Raw genomic sequence first — 24,911 nt, 5'->3', positions numbered from 1 at the left:
ATTCTAATTTCAATTTTGTGATAGCCTCGGTGAAAACAGAATAGGAGATGACACCAGGGTCACCCAACAGATCGTTTCAGTAAATTATCTGTTCGGAAGGCCCTTCATCCCCTACAATTTTCTGATGGGAATTTTCACCTCGAGCTTTCGTGATAAGGGAAATTTAAGGCCTAGTGTTTTCGGATTGATAAAAATGTCCTTTCGGGTACCGAAGAAAGGTCAGCTAAGATTTTCGGAAAGGAAATAAGACCTAAGGTTTTTGGGAAATGGACAAAGATGCCCTAGTAATTTCGAAAAGACTCAGGTTGCCCTAGAATGACCGAACAGATAAAAATATTATAGCGCTGCCTAATTATAAAATGAACCTACAGAACTTTATAGGCACTCCAGATAGCGTTTCAAAGCATCTGAGAGAAAACTGTCGTTGGGTGCCCCTGATGACATATGAAGCATGTATGCGCACAGTGGACGCACAATTTTTGGGCTCTCAACTTTGCTACGGGGGAGAGGACCGGAGTCGAATACCAAACATTACATTTATTAATTATATATTTATATTAATTGGTAGCGGGACTTCGCATCCTGCAAATCGAGAGAAAGAAAAATGTTTGCGAGCGTGACCAGGGTACGAGGTAATCAAGAACTGAACTGTAACTGAGTGTGGAGTTGAGTGCATACTGATTAACAAACTTGCGTGTAAAATCCTAAAATCCTAACACGAAACGTGTTACTTTCAGTAGAGTAAAGCAAATGTTTTTTGAACAGAGTGTGGACTTTTGCTTAACGAAAAAGGAGTAGACATATATTTGGTGGAGAAATGAACCGAGAATAAATCAAAATGATAAAGCACTATAATATTAAGTTATCTGTACAGAATTCGCTTTAATCCTTTTGTTTTTCGCGGTTTACATTTACAGCTTCGATCTACTTCCACAAAACATCACCAGCCAACATATAGAGAAACCTAGCGGTCTTGCAGATGATTGTGACCACCCCCACAGTTTTGGTGAGGCAACCAAAAACTGACTTTAAAGATAAGAATTTGCAGAGTTCTTTTCCAGAACTCGAGGAACGCTTGAAGAAAATGAGCGGGGGGCACCAAGAGACGACTAACTCCGAAGACGCGGATTCCTTCGCCCCATACAACAACAATATAAACACACAAGGACTTCTACAAGGGACAAGGCCATCTGGTCAAGATGTAGAAGACAATAAACGATTTTCCAGTTCGTCCAGTGACGACGATGGAGACATAGTAGGCAGACGTTACGTGGTATGAAATTACCTTCCTTCCTTCCTTCCTTTAATTTGTATTCTGAAGTTCCACAGCTTTATGCTTTTCCTACATACAATCAAACCTCTGAAATACGGATATTTAAAAAATTTTCCACGTAAATGAGTCCTACATGAGTTCATTTATAATGAGATTGATTGGAATATTTCAGTCTTATTGAGAACTAGATCCTTGAATAATGCAATTCCAGCGTTCTGATTGGCTTAGCGGCCATGCGATATAGGTCATTATTAAAAACCGGGTATTTTACTGGCTTAGCCGTCATGGTATATGAGCCATTATACCATGCCCGAGAAATAGCGACCATTTAAAAATTGTCTTCGGGTTGTTCTTACAAAGCGAAATCAGCACTGAGATCTAGCTGAACATTTCTGATTGTTTTTAAGAGAGCAATTATTCCACTTGTGCTTGTTGGATATGAGAATGATGATTATAGCCAACTCGGCGCTACCCTCCTCGTTGGCTATCTATCATCTCACATCCAACGTGCACTCGTAGAATAATTGTTAAATATACCTTGAGAGCTGAGAGAAACCATTCAGATCGCCGGAAACTGCTATATCCTTTCGTAACCGAGTACAAACAAGGACCGGAATAGTAGAACAAATTAGCCGTTTTATCGACACCAGGGGCTCTCCTTGTAATAATAATAATAATAATAATAATAATAATAATAATAATAATAATAATAATAATAATTATAACTTTATTTAAGTCTCAAATCTGGATAGCCGAGCACAAGTGCCCTACTAATTGGGGAGATTAACTTAAAAATATAAAATAAAATCTATTCAACTAAGATTAAGTAAAGTTAAGAAAACCTAATAATTAATTATCATTAATTAACACCTAAAAATTATTTATTTGACAATTAACTAGATAGATGAACAGCAAGAACAACGCATACGTCCGTCGTCCAACAGAGAGCTGACGTCAAACTTTCTTGTAGCGATTTTAAAGTTGTTCAAAGTTTTTGCGGATCTAATGTTTTTAGGCAGTTTTCCCCATAATTTTGGTCCAAGGTAGCGCAAGGAATGTTGACCATATGTTACTGTATTAAATCTGGGAATACTGAAATCAGTTTGTCTTAAGGAATAAGAAGTGCTATGAGTATCAAAAATGTTGCTAATATAGGCTGGACATATTTTGTGTTTGACTTTATACGTAATGGTGCATACATCTTGCAGGCGTCTGTTCTTTAGTGTTGGCAGCTGGGCCCTCTTGAGTAATTCTGCGTAGGTCGCGTGATGGTCTTTGTACACAGCCCTTGAGCCTCTCTCTTGGAGTCTTTCTATTTTGTAAGCCCAATAGGGTTTGTTGAGAGCTCCTACTCCTAAGCTATTAGAAAATAATACTGCTGTAAGAAAACATTGAATGGGGCAAACAAACATTGATTTATGGATTGATTGATTGATTGATTGATTGATTGATTGATTGATTGATTGATTGATTGATTGATTGGTGTCCGAATTATTAAGATAGAGCGAGCGTAAAATTTGGACAGTTGGTTTGACTTTTCGATTACTCATTTCAGGCTGACGAAAGTGACCGTTATACGATCCAGTCCATCATTCGAACTGGTCGAATACCTCCTGGAGGAACTGACGGGAACCTCTTGAGAGCGCAATCAGATGGAAGTCTTAGAATCGACGTGGATTTTACGGGAACTGATCCCGACGACGACCCCACAACAGGTACTCGAATTACAGCCAAGATTTTTTTTAAACCTTGATGTGAGCACTCTAAAGTTTGTGTGAACCGGAGCGATGAATCAGGAGCCCATTTTGTATTCTTAGTGACCTGGCCTTTGAATACAAGAGAGGCTTGAGTTCATCTTGTTTTGATACAAACCTTCGTTCTTTTCAAGTGCAGATGATAATTATCAGAAACTCGTCAGTATAAGAACAACAGGACTTACACAAGAACGATATGAAGGTTTATGTCTATTTAGAGTCAAGCACAGCTCCAGCAAAGCTGAGCAAACAACAGTAAAATGCAGGCGGAATACTGTCTCAGTGTGAATCAGACCCTTAGTTACAGGCGCCGCGAAAAAGAAAATGTCTCGTACTCTTTCGAACTCGCTTGAGCAGACCCAACTTCAGGCAGGTCAAGATCATAGGAAAGATAATGGGATGTTTACTTACTATATAGACACGAGTAATTACTCGTAATTGTTTTATGCGCAACCCGATCGGGGTTAAGAGAGGATTTTCTTGGGCTTTTTCAGTGCGTCATTAAATTTGATTAACAGCCCTTCTGAAAACGTGCGAGAGAGGCCCTTGGTACCCAGTTGCATACTGAATTCGTGTTCCACACCCGTGGTCTAAGTGCGACTTTGCCGTATCCAACAGGCGTTGTAGATCTTGAACCTTTTAAACTAAAAGTTATCACAAAAAATTGACTACGTTTTTTTTTTTGGTGTTTTTAGTGTTTTATTTAGAAAACAACGACGACGTAGACGGCAACGTATTGAGATATAGAGGGAAGGACGCCAATTACTACCTGAGAGTATACAACTCCGAAGTTAAACTTCGTGTAAGTTAATTCATAACAATAGAATATTTTCATCATTTGTTCCCTCTCTTTTAAGGCCTTGAATAAATTGGTGGTGAATTATTCCCGCAGAAAGGGGCCCTCTTCGACCCTCTTTGGGTTCCTTTGTGAAAGTGTGCTTTTCAAAACTTTGTTCAGTAAAGAAACAAAATGAAATAATCTTTTGATCATCCAACATCAGGCCTATACCTAATTGGTCCTAATAAAGATTTAGATTGGAGCATTTGGAATTTCCGAGACTAGGGCATTTAAATTGGTGTCATGCGAGCCCAAGACCTCGTTGAAGGTAAATGAAAGGCTTATGAATTTTTGTAGATTGGTCTGTAGACACTGAGCATATTACTATATAATATTCTCAGCTTAACACGAATTCATTACACTGTATGGTAGCCTCTTTATAAAGCAAGCACTACGAGGAGTTTAGTGTTTGGTTTTTGTCTAAATTTATGCATCTCAGTGATAAGTGTTAGGGAATTTAAAAATCACTAGATGTTTTTAAAATGGTGCGATATTTTGACAATAAGTGGCGTACCCTTTTTACTTTTGAATTCAAGTCACAAAAAAATTTGGGAAAAAAAAGTGTGACACTTTTGTCATAAACAGAGCCAGGGTTTGATAGCGTGATCGGCTCAGTCACCACACCCAAACTTTCTTTGGTTGAGGACCCCCCGGGACTCTTCAATATCTCAGAACCCATCTGGTACCTCTGCCACTCAGTAGTACACCTCCACTCATCTATCACACGACTCAAAATGTGTCATAGGTGTTTGCCTCCTCGGAGAGATGAAGGGGAATAGAGGGAATGACCCGGGACTGGGCGTCTTGTAAAAAGCCTATGCTAGGACCAATTCAACAAAACGTTTAAACTTGAAAGTAACAAGCTGGGGTCCTAGGGCGCTTTCCACTGGTCAGAACTGACCAATCAGACCAGATGGTTCCCAAACAGAATACATCAACCTGAAGGACTGAAGTATATGTTCGTTCTTCAGATTCTTTCAAAATGGCGCCGCTCACCATTTTTTTTTTTTTTTTTTTTTTTTTTTTGGAATGAGCTCTTTTGAAGAATTTGTAGAGTTAGCCTTTCGAACTTGCAATTTCAATTTATAAACGAACCGGTCTTCTGACAAATGGAAAGCACGCTTAGTTATTACACGCTCATGCAGAAAACAAGTCCGATAAACACTGTAAGGAGTATTTAACGATGATTATATGTTGAGCAGGTTTTTGAGCTTTTCATTGCGTTCGTTTTTGCGTGCGTATCAGTGGCGCAGCTTGTAAACTACAGGCTCCAGTAGTTCAAAGGCCGGATGACTTTATCCTGTGGATAAGTCACTATCCGACAGTTTTAATCTGTGCAAATATTTCAGTATTTCCTCTTGTACAAGCGAATATGCATACTCCAACCACAGTTACGTTTGGTAGTGTACCAAAACCTTGGACAACGTTTAAGATAAAGTTATCCGGCCTTTGAACAACTGGGGCCAGGTGTAAAAGTTTTATTGGCTGATTTGACCCCTTGCCTCTATCTTGAGCCGAGAATCAAAATGAGGCATCATTTGAATTTGTTCTGGTAATCATACCAATTCCTTCTTCACTCAAACCAACACTGAACCAATATTTCCTAGCTGGAAAAAACATGGTATATCTAAGGTTGCGTTCGATTGACCGTATTCCGGAATAAGAATAAGCGGATTTCTCTTTTTAAGTAAATTTGGGAAGACATTTGTGCAAACTTTCGCTGACACATGATAATTTAAGAGCCATTTCGTACTCCATTAAACCCAAAAGCCTCCCATGAGGGATTTCTTGTCATCTTTGTATGTATTCCTATTCTGGAATAGGGTCAATCGAATGCACCCTAAAGCGAAAGGTCACCCCGAAGTAAAGTTTCACGTAATTGTCCTCTTCAATATATTTTCACTTTTTTGTTTTTTTATCTTATTTATCGTATCAACAGAAAACGCATCATTTCCCCACGACAAGCAAATTCTTGTTTCGCGTTGAAAGTGTTCATGGGCAAGACTCTTCTGTTACCTTCAAATCAGTAAAAACAGGGGAGCATCTTCACTGTGACGAAGACGGGAAGGCATTCATGAAGAGGGCGACAACCGATGGTAATGGAAAGACTAACGACCGACAGGCATGGTTTCGTTTGCATCCATGTCAACGAAACGAAATGTTCCTATTGAAAGAAGACACCGAACACCCTGAACGCAACTCCTTATACTCAAAGAATGAAAACTATGAAAACCCTCAGGAAAGGAACTCTGAAGCGACGGGGGAAGGGAACACCGTAGATGCTGAGAAAGAGAACTTGAGGGGAGAGGGATGCTCTGAAGGCACTGGGGAGGAGAGCTTACAAAATGACGAGAAAGGGAATTCGGAGGAAACAACGCGGAATGGATACTCTGAAAATCTCAATGACAAAAACTCGGAGGATCTGGATAAAAGGAACTTTGAAGCTTCTGGAGACAAGAACGCCGATGAGGAAGCAGGGAATATATACTTTGAAAAGCCGAGGGAGGGGAGCTCTGAAGATCCGAAGAAGGGGAACTCTGGTGTCCCGGGGAACAGGAACTCCGAAGTTCCAGACGAGAAGGAGGCAGGGTGTAACATAGAGAGTAGGGAAAGTTACCGAAAACTTGATGATGGAGAAACCTAAGCATCCGACGGAGGTAAATTTAGAATATACTTTGAGAAGAGGAACAATGAAAACTCGCGGAGAGGGAAACTTTGACAACTTAGGGAGGACAAAAATAATTATTCCGAAAGAACAATCGAGTGAAATAAAGAAAGGAAAAAAAAAAATTTGACAGTTGGTTAAAAATCGCGGAAGTAGCGATCTTCAAAAAGTAACAAATTCAAATGTAACTAAACGTTCTGATCACAATTGTTCAAAGAGTGGATAACCTTATCCAGCGGAAAAAAATGTATAAGTTGAAGAACATTTTATCCGCTGGATATCGATTTATCCACTGGAATCATTATCGTATCCACTCTTAGAACAACCGCGGGGGCTGTGAAACAAACCGCCTGATACAAATCACCTTCGTTCCCATGGCCAGTACCTGTAATTTTTTTGGTCAGCGGTAGAATCGTAAGTAATTTAAAAGAAACCGCGAGGGTTCTGTATCCATTCTCGTCCCCAGTCCTTGATATTAGTGAGCTTTAGCAACGACAACGACAAAAGCAATAGGCTTAACAACCAAAACAACAACTCTGCATGTGCACTACACTTTTTGGTACATTTCTTTGCCGTCACTGCACGGCAAGGACGTGAAATTTCTTGACAGAACGTTTTACGGAGCACGTAAACACACTACGACGAAATTTTCTTTCCCTTTCGAAACTTGGGTGCGGTCACCAAGAATTCAACTCCAGGAAATTTCACTTACATTTGACATTTAAATAGTCTTGGAAAAATCGTGACGACGTTTGAAAAAACGCAAATTCTTTTTAATAGTGGCGCTTTCGCTGCCGTCAAGTCCCCGTCGTCGTTGTTAAAGCTCCTTATTAGAGCGATTTTAATTGAGTGTTGAAAGTTATTCAGTCGCGTTTGGTTTGGTTTTACATTACTACGCTCTGTGATTGTTTAACCAACCTCGCGCCACTTTCTACACCAATGGGAATTCAAACCAAAACCAATCGTGTTTTCGCCGCACGCGTTTTCCCGCGCTTGGCACCAGTTACATGCATTTGCTTCGAATTCTGATTGGCTCGTTGTGGTGTTTACATCTGTTGTGATTGGCCAGAGTAATTACTTTCGTTTTTGGTTTCAGTTGGAAACCGCTCTATACAGACTTGCATTCTAGCGACAAAGACGGATTCCTTCAAAAGCTCTAAACAATGAACGTGTAAAAAATAAAGATTTTACGGGTATGTTTTCTGTCATTTGCCACTTCATTACTCTGACAAATCGGCTTGTATACGGTACACGGTTTTGCTTCGTACCCCTAGCATTAAGAGGTGACAGTTTTTCCCGCCCCAAAGGGTGTAGCTTCAAAAGCGTTTTGGTATGAAAAAGGGTATCAGGAGATTTTAAGTAACTGCATTAACTGTAAGGCTGATCTGACTGCGTAGAACTAACTGAACACGACAGCGACATGATAGAGATCAAACCGAGAATCAAACTGCAACCGTGGACAGCTGTTTCGAGCTGGTTGGCTCTCGAAACAGCTGTCCACGGTTGCATTTTGATTCGGCGTTTGCGTGGTCGCTGTCGCGTTAAGTTTTCTACGCAGTCAGATGAGCCCTGCAGTTATTTCAGTTACGTGTGTTTATTTTTGGCTGATTAGATCTTTCACAGATCCTGCGTAGACTTGCAGCATTTTCGTTCGTGGTCCGTTGCAGTTTATTCCTTAGATTTTAACCATTTTTTTTTCTGAAAGCTTGAACACGCCGTATGGATTTAAGAAATCAGGTTTGAAAATGGGTATGAATTTTAGAGGCCGGGATTGAAAGTCGCATGTTTTTGTCTGAAACAGGGTGAGAGGTCTCGAGAACCGAGCCGCACACGCTCAACACAAAACCCAAGGAGTACCAGTCTACTCAGTACTATCACGGGGGAGAGTGGGGAGGGGTGGAGCCAGAAAGTATTAGTGACGTGTTACTTTCGGATCTCAGTTTACGGTATGCCAAAAATGCTCCCCCTTCCCCACCCCTCTCCCCCCCCCCCCCCCCTTCAGATTACCAGCCGTTCTACGAAAACCACCCCACGGTGTTACCTAGCAACCGCTCGTTTCGTAAGCTTGGGTGTATTCAGTTTATTTTACAGAAATTAGCAAAGCGGAAAAAGCATTCACAACACGTGTATTCCAATATTCCACGCACCTTTCACCTTTAAACCTTAAAACTCATCCGTACTGCAAATACAAACGCAAGTCTCGTCTCGTCAAGTTACGACAACGTTTTGCGGTTCTTGTTGATCATATTTTTCTTCTCCTTTATCAACTCTCACTAAGTAAGGAAGCTCTGTGGCTCAGTTCCTGTCTGTTTGGCGGCCGATTATTGCTCATCAAGTAAGTAACTTTGGGTGTAACTAAATATACGTTAAGTAAGATTTCGCGTGATTAATAGTAATTTCGTGTTTTGACGCTGTCAGACTATGTACAGAACATTACTGATGTTAGCGTGATCTTAATGTGTTTCTCAAAGCAAAAGCAAGCCCTTCAAATATCACGCTAATCGGTATTTAACATTACTCAGGCTGTAGTTAGTACCTGACGTCCTTAAAGGATAAAGTTTATGTTTATTGATTGTATCTGCTGGAAAGTTTCTTCATGAAAGAGACTTGCTAGCGGTCAAACATTAACGACCGACTTTTCACAAAACTCAGTAAATTAAGATGCAACACAAAAAATAGGCTTGTCGTAGCTTTGTCTGCAATCGTGATCATGTTCTGCATGATTAATTATTTCAACACTCCATTACACGAAAAGAATTTACATTAGAATGTTGTTTTCTTCAAATTCGTTGTATAAGATTCAGTTACCTAATTTCACATTCTGATCATAGCCGGGATTTCACAATTCTTCCTCTCACTAATATATTATTTATTTATTTGTACATTAGAAAGATTAAGAATCGTGAAAAAAATGTGATGGTATATTTCCAGCCTGGTGAATGAATGAGAATGATGATTATTCTAGAAAGTGACGCAGGCATACTCAAATTCAGGGTAAACATGGTCACGTGGTCATTTCTGCCGTTTAGCGTTAACGTAATTCTACATCTCTATTTAGCTCCCACATCTCCCCTTAGCTCCCACGAGTCTCCTGTAGCTCAGTGTCCTCATTGGTAGAGCATCCGAACTAGTAATCGGAAGGTCTTAGGTTCGACTCCTGATAGGAGCACTCGGATTTCTTTTTTCCGAGTATGCCTGCGTCACTTTCTAGAATAATCATCATTCTCATTCATTCACCAGGCTGGAAATATACCATCACATTTCTTTCATATACCACACGTTTGACATTCAAATCCTAGCAGTATGCAGGATGTGTGTCCCATGAACCTAGTTTAAATGGCCTTAGCTCCCACGAGTCTCCTGTAGCTCAGTGATAGAGCACCCGAACTAGTAATCGGAAGGTCTTAGGTTCGACTCCTGATAGGAGCACTCGGATTTCTTTTTTCCGAGTATGCCTGCGTCACTTTCTAGAATAATCATCATTCTCATTAAGAATCGTGTTTACGGCAAACGGCAAACATGAGATTCGCGTTTATCAGTTTCTTGAAAAAATTCTGACAAATATGAGAATAGTACAAAATAACTCTGACCTTTGATGCTAGTACAAAACTACTCAATTTTACTGAGAAACAACAGCGAGCGCAAATTCAGGGTAAACAGGTCACGTGGTCATTTCTGCCGTTTAGCGTAAACGTAATTCTACATCTCTATTTTCCCTACAATCACTTGCAAAACAAAGTTCTCTTAAATAATTTAACGCTCTTGAATTAAAGCATCAAAATTAAATCGCAGGGCACAAGAATGATCGAAAAAAGGGTATGAAGTTTTGTTTCCATAGTTCATATAAATATTAATTAAGATTAAGATTCAAGCTACAACTAATTAAACTGCCACATGCCGCCCTAAAATTCTTTTCGAAGGAGGAAGACAAAAGCGTTTCCGTTGTTGCCAGCTGGGATAGCGCGTCTCTGTATTTTCATTACCAAAAGACGGCGTCTATTATCAACCAGGCCCTGTTGTTCAAAGGGCGGATAACTTTATCCAGCGGATACTGAGTCGCTATCCAGCGGATAAAATTTATTGCTTGGAGTACAATTTATCCGCTGTATAGCGATTTATCCACGGGATAGTTAGAGTTATCCGCTGTTAGAACAACGGGGGTCAGGCTTGGAACGTAAAACTTTTCGCACCCCCCCCCCCCCCTACACCAAAAACAAAACAAAAACAAAAGGCGCCCATCAAACCGTATAATCTGTACAAAATATACCATACTATATCCCAATTAAGCTCAGTGTCATTTCTTTGTTTACTAAAAAGTCGGTGGTGGTCAACTAGAAAGCCTTTGCTACTTTGACCACCACACACATTTTATAATCTGTACTGCAATTATTTTATCTTGTAATCATCTGTTGTAACTATACTTTTCTTTCTATGTTAATTTTATTTAAATGGTGTGAAATAAATGAACCTGAACCAGAGGGTAGTTTTCAAAAGAGTGTTGTAAAATGAGAAAGGCAACGTTAGGGAAGAAAAGCAAAAGGTAAATTACTTCAAACTCTCCATTAAATACCGGCGCTGCAGTTGAAGGAAACGTACACACTGCTTGAGTACCTGCAAACAAAAAGCTGTCGTTCAAATTATCGTGAAAAAAAGAGTGCCGAAGACTCTCTATGTTTCTATTCTGCTTTGGCCCATAAACTCTCCTAAGCGAAGGGGGAGGGGGTGGGGGAGGTGATGGGAGGGGTGGGAGCTAAATGAAAGAAGGGTCAGAGTTGATATGCGCATACCGTTATCAATCCAAGCGAAATCCTTCAGTTTTGCTTAATCCTTCCACCTGGCAACTATTTATTCGGCTGCGTAACTTTCGAATAAACTGACGGTTTCTCTAGCTATTCGATAGTCAAACGAATAAATAGTTACCGAACAAAAAGGAAAAGAAAACTGAATCATTTCACTCGCATTGGTGACACGCCTTTTTTTACTTCGTATACGAAGTTAACACTTTTTTGTTATCCTCTCTAAGTTTTATAAACGCAGTGTATTTTCTTTGGTAACACGCCATCGACGATGAACTCGCAAGATTCACAAGTACTTCAACAGCGCAATACAGCGACGAAAAGACCACGGGATGCCGAAGGCGAGGTAGATGGACCACCTCCCAAGAAAGCCAATGTCGACCATGATACAATGGACGGTTACAGACGTAAACAGGTATGACTACGAAAAATTAACTTTCCTCTTGTAAGTCTTCTTGGCTCGGTCCATCTCCAATAGGTCCACAGGAAAGAAAAAAAAACTACTTGATTAAAATCATTATTGATTTGTTGGAGATTGTTTCTAACCAAAACTTAGGCCTAGGGCAAACGTCGAATCTTAGTCGAACTTAATTCGTCGAACCTATTAATTTTGAAATAGGCGCATAAATGGTGCGACGTTTGCCGCAATTAAGTTCGAATCAAATTAATTGGTTCGACTCCAGCATAAGTTCGACTTGCCAAGTCGGATAATGCGACAGTGGTTCGGCGTTACAGCAAACGCCGTTCTAAACACGCGCTGAACTCAATTCATAAATCATGCAAATTACAAATAATTGATTCAAATGTGATGAACTGCGCAAAAGTCACAAAAATACCGACTCCCCCATCTGCGAAACGCTATTTCCCCCCCTGACGAGCATGCGCTGTACAAAGACAATTTCGCGACCAGAAATGGCGAGCTATCGAAAGTCATTGCTGACATCGCACAGCGTGATGGAAATGTGTTTTTCGTGTTTCTTGAACACTAAATATAAATGATTGAAATGCGAATTGCCTATTTGCAATAAATGCTCAGTGTTTGAGTTTTCTCTTTCTATTTTTCGCAATTAATTGCCAAAGAAAAGCCCGACGAGCACTGTATCTAGGCATTTCGCTAGCAAGTCCTAGCAGTAACTAGCCGCGCATTGAGTGAATAGGGACCTTACGAATGCAAGACGGTGACGCCAACGCAAACGTCATTTGAAAGTATAACTTTATTTCATTTGTGCTACTTCGCGATTATTTTAACTCATTCAACTTGTATACACAAACGACAAACTACCCAGGAACCAAATTGGTAGGAGTACCGTTCAAGTTAAGGAAGAGAATGAAAAATTCACTCCCGTGGGTTCACGTTCTCCACAAAACCTTAAATTTGGTCATTTCGCGTTGTTGTTTTGCAGAGGACGACAAAGAAATTCAAAACGCACGTGCAGAACGATTGTTTTTGCTCATTAAGCCTTTTGTGTTGTGGCTTTGTCGTCGCCGTCGCCGTGGTGTTTTCGTAAGGTCCCTGGCTAATAGCACGGGGACACGTGCTTATTTCCGTGTTTCACAAAGTGCAACTTGTGAATTAGGGTCTACGCAGGTTCGACGTTTGCTACCACACTGGAATTAAGTCGACTCTTTGTCGAACCTATTTTTAATAAATTCGACGCGACTTAGATTCGACGTTTGCCCTAGGCCTTAGCCACTTTGCTCTCTCTTGATTAAGGCTGTAACTAAAACTTTAAAGTTACCTGAATAGTTTGCGAGATAAAATCGAATTTTTTTTCACCAAGAAGTTGGTTTATAGGGCGATTTTCAATTTAGTGTAGTATAACCAAAACTTAAGTAATTACTCTGGCCAATCACAGCGGACGTAAACGACACAATGAACCAATCAGAACCGTAACATGTAACCGGCGCCAAACGCGGGAAAATGCGTGCAAAAAAGTGACGCGTGCTTTGCCTGACCAATCACAGAGCATCGTAAAACAAAGCCAAGCAAACGTGAACTACTTGCACTCAATTGACAATCGCTCCATATGTCAAGGGAATGCAGACACAGTTGCGATAACTAAGGTGTATCCAGTTTGTCATGATTGATCCGTTCAGCTTGTTTGCATCTATTGTGATTGGTCAGGTGTTAGTTAGTTCAGTGGTTTTGGATATAAACGGTTAATTGGTTAAAATTCGCTCTGTAATAAGGTTTTTTTTAGCTTAGAAACCGATGATCTAACTCAACATTTGACACATTTTGTTTGTATCTTTCATTTTATACAGGCGGATCTTAGTGAGTGTTGCACGATCGAGGCAATTTTTAGAACCGGTCGTATAACTCGGGGAGGAAGTGGCGGGACCCTTTTGAAGGCTCAGTCTGACGGAGACGTTAAACTCAGTGTGGACTTCACGGGTACTGATCCAAATAATCAAGCATCAGGTACTCAACTTCTCGTGGAAAATGTTTAAAAATCATTTCACGCCGTCAAGTCGCATGAGCTCAGAGCGAACGAGATGGGTCGCGCTCAGTCAATGGCTTTCAGTTCATAAACAACTCGACTTAACGAAATAAGTGAATTGCTATTTAGCATAACCCAATACTGACCGACTATAAGGGAAACTCGCAATCTGATTGGCTAGGAAAGGGTGGTCTAATTTCTAATAGATTGCCCCGAGAGCGTGTACAAGGAAAATTGCCAATCTCGAAAACGAACTAACTAGAATTAAACAATTTTTAACAATTTCTTTGTCGAACATATTGGTCATGGGTTATCCAAAAAGTATTTTACGGCTCGCTATCAGCCCATAGAAGACTCGAGCTTGCCGTTTAATTGTTAAGCAACCGTCCCGGGAGAGAGGGGAGGGGTTCTTCTTCTTATGGACTATAAGGGGAGGCTCTCCCCCAATAGGCCATCTTTTTTAGGCTGGAGGTATATAAAAGGGTAGGGATTTTACGAGTTAAAGTATACAAAGGGAAGGGAAAACTGTCATTTAGGTATTTAAAACGGTCTGTCAAAATATCTCGAACAGGCCGAACGAAAAGAGATACAGTTTCTCTACGGTGGATATGTGAAAGGGGAACCATTTTCTATTGCAGGTATATGGAAGAGCTACCTTTTCTTTCAAGAATGGTATATAAAAGGGTAAGGGTTCGGACCTCGGGTCAGAGCCTCTGTATAAAACTTTTTTACGTACCCTCCTCCCCGGGGAAACTATATAATTTTAGTCGGAACTCGTACAAATTTATCCATTTCTGAGCTGATTTTCCAAAAGGTCGCCAGAAGTTTTCAGCTCAAAGGCAGACGAAGTCTGCGGTGAGTTAAACTTTAGGGGAGGGGGGGTGGGTGCATCACCTGATACACCAGCACACTGGCCAGGGACTGGCCTTTATGACTCATGTCATTAGAGGGGTCAGGACTATAAAGTGGGAGGGGATAGGGGTGGGGATAAATAAAGCAACATGTCGGTTTCCTTTAGGGTAAAAGATTAATCTCAGGCAGCCTGTCACTGTCCAGTGTATTCTGGGGTAGCAGAAGCAGCAGTCCAGCCAGCAGTGGGTGTATTGGGAGGGGTAACTGCTAGATGCAGGTTTCTTTCACTTAGTGGCCACCTTTGGGAAAATCAGCTCAGATTTATTACGAGCTTGTTTAGAGGGCAAGTTATACGGCGCCAAATGAGGATAATTGACATTTGTCATTTGCATTTTGTTGTTTATATAATTATGTTTCAGAAAAAAAAGTAATAAATCATTTGCTCTAATTATATTTTCAGTATTCTATCTAGAAGCGTGTAAAGGCGTAGCTGGCCATGTCTTAAGATGCAGTCTGAAGGATGTAAACTACTACCTGCGTGTATACTCAAGAGGCAGAGTAAAGCTTCGCGTAAGTTCATAAATCTTAGTAAGAGGTCCACCTTACCTTCCTCTCAATGCAACTGATACCACAGGCTTGTTTGGTTTTAGCAACAGAGTTGATTAAGTGAGAATGATGAATTATTTAGAAAGTGGCACAGGCATACTCGGAAAAAAGGAAATCCGAGTACTCCTATCAGGAGTCGAACCTAAACTCCTTTCAGGAGTCGAACTCCTGATAGGAGCACTCCAAGGTCTTAGGTTCGAATCCTGATGAAGCACTCGGATTTCTTTTGTCCGAGTATGGCTGTGTCACTTTCTAGAATAATTCATCATTTTCATTCATTCACCAGGCTGGAAATATACCATCACATTTATTTCAGAGTTGATAAAGCACTGACGATTCGAGCGTTAGCCCCTTCGTCAGAATGAATCCAAAGGTGCAGGCAAAGGCTGCCCTACGTGTACAAGTGCTAACCGGTGCGACGCAAGTATGAGCATCTTGATGGTGTTTGTACTCACCTTATCTCGGCCTACAAGTTCGACGCAACGGCGCAAGCTCAAACATAACCCGCTTTATAAAGACACCCAGTTAATAAGGACGCATTCTCTGACTTCAAACTACAGTATCCATTACAAATGGGTGTGACTGTTTAATATTTATATCGCGTAAGACGGGAAAAGGGTGGTTATCGTTTAACGTTCGTGGCTTCGTATCGCTCTCACTGTGACCACCTTTACAGTTTTATTGTTGCCTTTTAGTGTACGATAACCTGCTTGTGAAAATAGTTCACACCTCTTAGAATTTAAAAGAAAATTTGAGCCACCCCAAAGAAGAATATTCTATCCAACTTTCCGACGGTTTTAACTGTGACTTTTATTCTGGAGCCTTCCCGGAATATTGATTTCAACGTTTCTTTCCTCCGTGTAAGTTTCTTATTTCCGTTATTGACAGAGACTAGCAGACTTCCCAACTAAAAACAAATACTTCTTCCACATTCAACCTGTGGGCCGCATTGTTGGCTGTCCTGTGGCCTTCAAATCTTTGTATACAGATGAGTATCTCTGTTGCGATGAAGACGGAAAGGCCGTTATGGAGAAAGTGAAAACCGACAGCAAAAGAAAGCCTAAAGACCAGCGAGCATGGTTCTGTTGCCAAACTCCAGCAACAGTTCAAACCGAAAAAGAACAGGATCTAGTGGATGGAGGAACAGAAGATTCTGAAAACGGGAACTCGGAGTCCTTGGTGGAAGAACAACCGGACGTCCTGGAAGAAGGAAACTCAAAAGATCCAGAGGAAGGAGGTCTGAATAAAAATCTTCCATTGTTGAGTAGGACTAGGGACTTAAAGAAACCACGAGGGTAACACCAACGAAAACGTCACTAGAAAATACGCTAATTCGCTTTTCTTGCCGACTGCTTCTCGATTATATTCCAATTCATTTAATTTGCACAATGTGGCCTAACTATCCAGTAACAGAGCTGGTGGGAGCGGCTTTTAAATCAAGACAGAGAATCAGAAAGTTACTGTCGTGTCTTCGCGTTCTCCGGAAAACCTTGAATTTGGTCATTTCGCGTTGTTGTTTTGACGAGGGCAGCGAAAAAATGTATCAAAATTTGCAAAACAAATTCACGCCATTTGTTTGTCTCATTAAATGCTATTGTTTTGTGGTGTTCTCTTTGCCGTTGCCATAGTAGCTGTTTCAACCTAGTTTCAAAGCTTAAGCTTCCTACTGTTTGAGAACAAAGATCAGACTCGCTCCCAGTCACTTGTTTTGATCGCAATGGTTATAGGAAGTCAGAAAGTTTCACTTAGGCCGCAGTGGGTAGTGGGACATTTGAAAGCTTCACACTTGCCAAGCTTTCATGCGCGCGTGATTAAGGCCCATGATGCCAGGACTCAACAAAATTTTTATTGCACTTCAATGTGGCCGAAACGAGTTTGAACTATGACTCAGTATACGTTTTGTACAATAGCAGAAATATGACAGTAAATAACGAGGGACATTGTATCGACAGTATTCTTTCTTCTCTGTGTCTTTGCTACAAGTATCAGAAAGTCTAATAAACACGAGTTTTATCATTGCTCGTGTTTAACCATTTTGTGTGTACTATATTCAATGTACAAGAATAGAGTTTAATTTGTCCAATTTCACTATTGTGAAACTCTCTTCAACTACACTAGAACTAGAGGTGCTTGGATAGTACAATGAATTAGGAAACATTGCCGATTTGTCGAATACTTTGTCTTCGGAAGCATTAAGGAATTAATGTAAACTCTTTTGATTCGGTAATATTTGAGTAGGTGAATGACCATCGCAGTCATTCACGCAACTTAAACAGCTGCGAAAAGAAAGCCTGAAAAAATTCAGGCTTGAACGGGATTCGAACCCATGACCTCTGCGATGCTGGTGTAGTACTCTGCCAACTGAGCTATCAAACCAACTGGGAGTTGGTCATTTTGTGAATTCGTAATATACCCGTCGAAGTGAAGTGATTTAAGTGGAATATATAAAAAACATATATTTTAAACTGCGGATGAAAGAATGAATAAGTAAATGACCATTGCAGTTGGAAAAGAAAGCCTAAAAAATACGATGAATTAAGAATCGTAACTTGTCAGGAATCTTTCTTCTTGTGGAAAAAAAAATCAATGTCTCTACATGTATAAATTTGCAATGTTGTTTTGTACCTGTATCTTAGGATACAAGTACCCAGTTCACATACACACTGGTGATGAGTGGGGAGCTGGGACCGATGCTAATGTCTTCATTACCATATTTGGAGAGGATGCTGACTCAGGAGAGAAGACATTGGACAACAGCAACAACAACTTTGAACGCGGGGGGTAAGAAAATCAAGTGTTTGATTTGATTTCTTCTTTTCGATTTCTTTAACACAATCATCATCATTTATTCATTTGCCTTAATAAAAATAGAGGAAATGATCGAATTTACAATAATGGCGAGGAGACCTCAAGAACCCACCACGCTTATAAGAGAGGCCACCTCGGCTGTCATTAATAAATAGAAAAGATAGTGCTGCGAAACTGCGGCTTGGTCAATTCATGATTTTATAGATAAAAACTGCAACATTTTTTCTTAAAGGTGAAAAAACAATGGTTTGTCCTTGAATGGAATCCATGTTTGTGTTACAACCCTTCGTCACAGTATTTAAAATAATTTTTTGAGTATAGTGCGTTTTTCAACTGAGTCGCGAAACTGAGGGTCGTTTGCTCTTACCAAAGTTCGCGCCACTTTCTCACCTTCACTCGGACGCATTTTCCCGCGCTCGGCGCCGATTAAATGTATTTGCTTTGAATTCTGATTGGTTCTGCGTTCTTCGCGTCTGTTGTGATTGGTCAGAGTAATTACCTCGATTTTGGTCTTACGACACTTAAATGAAAACCGCTGGCTATAGTAAGGTAATTAGAGCCATATACGATTACGGTGAGGATGATGAATAGAGTTTGTAAGCAGTTTCTGTTGCTGATTTTCCTACACCGAAAATATAACACGGTAACATGTTTACCTAAATATTTAATAATAAAAGTGGTTGCCTGAGACCGTGATTGGTTATACTTGTTTATTGGTGATACTTCGTCGAAGTGAATGAGCTCAGACTCCAGTTATGATTGGGCTCCAAGCTTACAGTCCTAGGAGCCCATTACTCAGAGAGTACAGCTCCCATACTAAGCCTTTGCTACTGCGTTTTCACAGATCGGTCTATTTTTAGATATGCATGGGAATAGTACTTCCCGCTAAAATTAAATTCCGGTTTACATGAAAATTTTGCAAAGTTTGAGACTGGTAAGTAAGGCTTCCATGGAAGACTGAATTTGTGGGAACTTCAATTTAAAAATAAATAGGGCCGTGAAAACACCCTTACAAGAATATCTAGGAGTTGTACGGTGCGGGTAACGGGCTTCTGACAATCCTATGGCTACATGAAGTTAATTTTTTTTTTCATGTCTTCAAAGCAAAGGGGAGAGGATTTTTCTGCATTCCTACAACAACTTTCATCACTGAGTTTTTTATTATTTTTTTTCAGGAAAGATTCTTTTACAGTTACTTGTGGAACATATCTCGGTCGACTGACAAAGATCAAGATTGATCATGATAACAGTGGTTTAGGGGCAGTTTGGTTTTTAGATAAGGTGAGACGATTGATTGGTGAAAGGAGTGCGAGTAAGCGCATGTGCAGCTCACTTTGAGGAGGGACCCCCTCGTTTTCTTTCTCTCGCCCGCTCCTTCGTGTCTCTGGCGGAGCCTGGAACGACTAGCTAGTGTTCATGGGAAAAGATTTCCATCCCGTTTACCGAGATCTCTGTCACAAAAACCGAGGTCTTTGCAATCTTAAGGACAGTCAGACGTTATCTCTAAAATTGCTAAGACATTTATCCCTTAAACTAGTGTTGAAGTCATCGCTAAGCAAAGTTCACAAATTACCCCTTCTCCTTAATATGAAATTGTCAATATTTTCCCAGTATCCTTAAAACTATTACGCGAATTTTCCCCTTAAAAGGGCCTCATTTTATTGGCGTTAAAATGTTCCTTGTTGATTGACTTACTTTTAGGTAACTGTCCAGGATCCTACCACAGGGGAAGAAGTTAATTTTCCCTGCAGGCGATGGTTTTCCACAAGCGATGATGATGGAAAAATTTCACGTGTTCTGAACAGGGATGACAATAAAGGTACTTGCAACGTACACTAGCTTCTGTGTTGAACAATGTGAAAGAATGGAGGCAAATTACAACTGGATGTCTCTAAATATTATAATTTACTTTCTTGAAGGCGAAGTCGACATGGTTGATGGACCATCAACCATGTTGGTTGATGAACATCAACCGACCAAAGACGAATATGATACGATAGACGGGCCAAAGGTATGGAAATGCTTTCTTCAGTTGTGATAGTTTTTACTATTATTTGTCACACTACATATCACGATGTTACAACGGACTTTTGCTCAGTGTTCACCTGCCCTTCGCTAACAGTGTTTATGCAAAAAAGAGCTAGGCTGATTTTAACGATCATATTTTCTCTAATATTTCGAAACGTACAACTTTTCTTCTTCGGGCTATTTAAGAAACGGACCTGGCCATTTTGCAAAAGGCGTTAACATTTAGAGCAGAAAGAATGTCTTTCGCCATAGGATCAGTTTCTAAAGTTGCATTCTTTTGGGGCTATTCTAGCTATTCTTATTCCAGTTTACGAATAACAGAATACACGAAATTTCAATTTCGAAAAGGACGCTCCAAAAATCTGGAAACGGAAATACCCATGGCGGAGGTGACCTGAGAACTACTATGTCTGCGCGCGAGTGGCCGCGTAGGATTTCCCACCAAAAATTTCCCAAAAGAACGCGTTTTCTGTCTATTCCTAGTAAACCGTATTCCTTCTATTCTGTTCATTCTGCTATCGGAGCAGAATGAACAGAATGATATTCCGTTCCCTATTCGGAATAGTCCCAAAAGAACGCCCCTAAAATACCTGAAGAAGAAAGGTCGTACTTTTCGAGAGATTGGAGAAATATATTTCCCTGACCATTGAATCAACCTTGGCTTTTTCTGAATTATTTTGTTCTACAATTTGTTGTTTATTAGACCCTTAATTTACTACAGGATCCGGTACATTTATTCTATTTTGCCGTGCTCCTTCCAAACACACTTACTGATGTTAACTGAATATTTTTAAATATTTTTAAAAAACTGTTATAATAATAATAACAATAATAATAATAATAATAATAGCCGTTTATTCACAAATCCAAGTGAAAAGGAGATAAATGAGGTTTTCCCTTTCTAGTTTATCTCCTGAAAAGAAAATAAATTAAAACATTAATTATTTACAACTGTTTAAAATATTTAACATAGAATCTATAACGCATCACACAATAGAAGAACTTGCAAGATGACATCTGGCAGATTATTCCACTAATCGATTATGCGTATAAAAAAGGAATGTTTAATACTATTCAAAGTTGCAGACGCAAACTTAAGTTTAAAACGGTGATTTGCTCTTAAGGGCCGAAAATCATGTGCAAAACGTAAAAAATGCTGAGGTATCTAGTTTACTTGTTTACTTGTTTCTGTTCACAGTTAGGTTAAGGTGTTACCACATTCTCCCCACTCTTCTCCATACAGATCTTATGTTATTAGTTGGGAGAACTTTAAACATCAAGACATTTCATCTTCTATTATCAGTGTTTTTAGTCTTCTTTGTTTGCCCCAGTATAGAGGGTTCTGCCCTGGGCCGAGTCTGTACCATGTTTCCTTTAGCGCAACTAGGACGGAGCTTATTTTCCACTTTGAACATCCAAATCAGAGTCATATTCAGAGAAAAGCATATAAAAAGTTTAGGCTAGCTTGGTTTATTCTTGTACGGCAAAAAGTTAATAATGATGGGTAGTGAATGAAAGGATCTCATTAAAGGAAACCCTCCCTCCTGAAATAAATTAACGTTAAATTGTTCATTGCACTATTTCCAGCAATTCAGCGTCCATTTTCTTGTCGGAGTGGAGGTTCCCTTTAACCGCAAGTTGTTTGCTTCTGTCGTGCGTGATTGGCCACCCCATGTTGTTGTTCAGGTTGATTTTGTTTTACAATACTCATTCAAAATGGCTCTGCGGTAGCGTTTGTTTGCTTGTTTGTTTGTTTCGTTTCGTTTATACAGGCGGACTTTAGTGAGTGTTGCTCTGTCCAGGCAATCATTAGAACCAGCCGTATAGCCCGAGGAGAAAGTGACGGAAACATTTTGAAGGCTCCGTCTGACGGAGAAATTAAACTCAGTGTGGACTTCACGGGTACTGATCCAAATAATCAAGCATCAGGTATTCAAGTAATATATCAAACACGAGAAGGTGTGTTTCATCAGATATCCAAACACTGAGAAGTAGGTTGAAAAAACGAGGCGCAGCCGAGTTTTTTTTTTCAAACGACTTCGAAGTGTTTGGATATCTGATGAAACACACTTTCGAGTGTTTGATATGGCTTCTCAAGTGATCAATAATTCTTGGAGAAATTCAAGGCTAAAGTTGGCAAAACTTTATGGTAATTAGGAACACATATCCAAACCAAGGTCAGAGTAGTGATTTTCTTTGTTTTCTCTTGATGAATTTTTAATGAGTTTGAGAAGTTCTCGTGGGAAACATAAACATTTACTCACGAGACACCATACATACTAATGTGATCGGTGAGGGTGGCGGTGAAAAATTGTTAGAACCTCTTAAGAACTTCTCCAGGCTGATTTCTCACTATGCGTCCTATATGACTCTATATATAATAAACGCATCAGCTTTTTTTCAGCAGAAAATCACGTTCTTTAACTTTATGCGAGCGTTTATTGTAATTCACTTAATTTGCTGTACTTTCAGTGTTCTATCTAGAGGCGCGTGATGGCACTGCTGGCTTCGTCTTAAGATACAGCCTAAAGGACGAGAATTACTATCTGCGTGTATACTCAAACAGCAAAGTAAAGCTTCGCGTAAGTTCACAAGCATTGGTTACTATTGGCCTACTTTTCAATACTTGTTATAAACAAAGCCTGGTTCATTCGTGTGAAGCAAACAGTCCTGATGATCCAGTTCACAGACGCCCGCCCTTAAAGAGTTGCAGCTGAGATCAGCTCGGCGGGCAAATTGTTCTAGTGTTTTGTTTTCTTAACAGAGTTGATAAGGCAATGTAGCTACCGTAAAGATATTTGAGTGCTGACGTTTCGAGCGTTTGCCCTTCATCAGACCGAGGTTTTAAGCTTAATTTCGTTCTGATGAAGGTCTAACGCTCCAAACGGCAGCATTCAAATCTGACTTTACGGTGACCGATTTCCCTTTATCAACTCTATTGATAAACCAAACATTCGTTTCCACTCCCCACCGACGGAGCGCCACAGTTTCTCTGGAAAACTAACCCCCTTACCAAATTTTTCTCTTGTTTAACAGTCCTAGGGGTAAAGTTATGTTGGAGATACGTCTTGTTCTCTAAGGGTTGGTAAAGGGATTTAGGATGTACGCGTCTTTGAAAAGATGCATGCAGATATTTTACTGGGTCTGTCAATTAGGGTATATGAAGCCTTCTTGTCAAAAAGAATTGATAGCTCTCACTGGAATTTGAAAATAAATTCGAACCACGCCCATGAGCAAAAGTTCTGGTCCTCTTCGGAGTTTATCAAATTTCTGACGATCACAATCATGACGGTTGATCACAGATTCTCCTTGGAAACTGATTTAAATGTTGTCTATTGGGGAGCAGTGATGGCGCAGTGGTGAGAGCACTCGCCTCCCACCAATGATTCCCAGAATCAGCGTCATATGTGGGTTGAGTTTGTTGTTGGTTCTCGTCCTTGCTCCGAGAGGTTTTTCTCTGTCTACTCCGGTTTTCTCCCTTTCTAAAAAACCAACATTTCTAAATTCCAATTCGATCTGGAGAGTGTCCCCATTCTGTAAAGCGAATTTGATCATCTCGTCATGGAATTATCCGCTATTTAAACTTACAAAAAAATAAAAATATACGTGTCAATTTTTTTTCATTTCTATTATTCACAGAAACTGGACAACTTCCCAACTAATAACAAATACTTATTTCGCATCCAACGTTCTGGCCGAAATGTTCGCTGTCCTGTGTCCTTCAAATCGTTAAATACAGATGAATTTTTCTGTTGCGATGAAGATGGAAATGCCTTTATGGAGAAAGTGAAAACCGACAGCAAAGGAAATCCTAAAGACATCCAAGCGTTGTTCCGTGTCCATACAACCACGCAGAAGAATGAGCTGGTTAGTCAACTTGAGAAATATCAAGCAGCAGTTCAATACAAAAACCAGCAGGATATAGTGGATGGGGGAGTTGAAAATGCTGAAAACGAAAACTCGGAGGACCCGGGGAAAGGACATCCTGACGTCCTGGAAGAAGGGAACTCAAAAGATCAACAGGAGGGAGCTGTGGTCTAAATAAAAAAATCTTCTGTAGTTCGTTAAACTTTAAAAATAATAATAATAATAATGATTACTTGAGGCTTAAGTACCGCAGTTGTCAAAGCGAAATAATCAATTGCGGCATTACATGAATGTTCGTATATAGAACTGATTAAAAAGAAGGAATAGAGTTACAACTGATGTTAAATGAAATTAAATGAAATATACAGTCTAATGTTAACATGATACAGAGAAGAAAAAACTTAATTTTAGCTTAGCTTTGACGACTGTGTACAGTAACTAAGTTAGACGTTATAATAAAGATCAATCTTTAACTCACATTGACTGAAATTAATATTTTCGTTTATTAATCCTTTCGTTCTTTCTTCCTTCTTCTGTTTTCTTTTTGTTCAAAATCTTTTTATTTCTCCTTCTCAAGTGAAGGATGACTAAGTTTAAACGGATTCACAAAATGGACTTTGGAGGTTTGCGGTGAGTTAGCTAAATGCATTGTTTGGGTCTGAAAATTAGAACCTTTTAATTAACATTTTTTCCTGCAAATGTTTTTGAAGCAACGAATTTTATGAAACGTACTTTTAAGGGTAATAGTGTAAAGACTCGATGCCGAAATTTTTACAGGGATCAATTTTTTCACCAGATTAAAGGTTTAGGACTTGAAAAATTGTTATTTTAATCGAAAAACAAGTATTTGGTTTTAATTTTCCAATGCCAACAGAAAGTTTTTCGACGTATGTAGTTGATCGTCACAGCTCGCCGCAGGAACTGGTGATAAATCAGTTTCATCTGTTTGATAATGGATTTATGATCTACTGTTTTGCGCAAAG

At 39.8% G+C, this 24,911-nt stretch overlaps 2 protein-coding genes across 2 annotated transcripts; both read left to right on the top strand.

Annotated features, from left to right (window-relative positions):
* The first annotated feature begins 497 nt into the window (after window positions 1-497).
* LOC146466914 (uncharacterized) lies at window positions 498-7,909 on the top strand. Its single transcript, XM_085126631.1, has 4 exons — window positions 498-1,273; window positions 2,829-2,988; window positions 3,723-3,829; window positions 5,805-7,909. The coding sequence occupies exons 1-4, from the start codon at window positions 980-982 to the stop codon at window positions 6,507-6,509; spliced, it is 1,266 nt and encodes a 421-aa protein (XP_084982757.1). The 5' UTR covers window positions 498-979; the 3' UTR covers window positions 6,510-7,909.
* A 690-nt stretch (window positions 7,910-8,599) lies between these two features.
* On the top strand, window positions 8,600-24,405 carry LOC146466913 (uncharacterized). The gene is made up of 12 exons (XM_085126698.1): window positions 8,600-8,865; window positions 11,554-11,741; window positions 13,592-13,748; window positions 15,080-15,189; window positions 16,114-16,462; window positions 17,862-18,006; window positions 19,209-19,314; window positions 19,735-19,852; window positions 19,953-20,044; window positions 21,834-21,990; window positions 22,534-22,643; window positions 23,701-24,405. The coding sequence occupies exons 2-12, from the start codon at window positions 11,598-11,600 to the stop codon at window positions 24,100-24,102; spliced, it is 1,890 nt and encodes a 629-aa protein (XP_084982824.1). The 5' UTR covers window positions 8,600-8,865; window positions 11,554-11,597; the 3' UTR covers window positions 24,103-24,405.
* Window positions 24,406-24,911: the final 506 nt, after the last annotated feature.

Source organism: Pavona decussata, unplaced genomic scaffold (assembly GCF_977016875.1).
Source record: "Pavona decussata unplaced genomic scaffold, jaPavDecu1.1 SCAFFOLD_140, whole genome shotgun sequence".
Lineage (NCBI taxonomy): Eukaryota > Metazoa > Cnidaria > Anthozoa > Scleractinia > Agariciidae > Pavona > Pavona decussata.
This window is presented reverse-complemented; position numbering and strand designations above follow the sequence as displayed.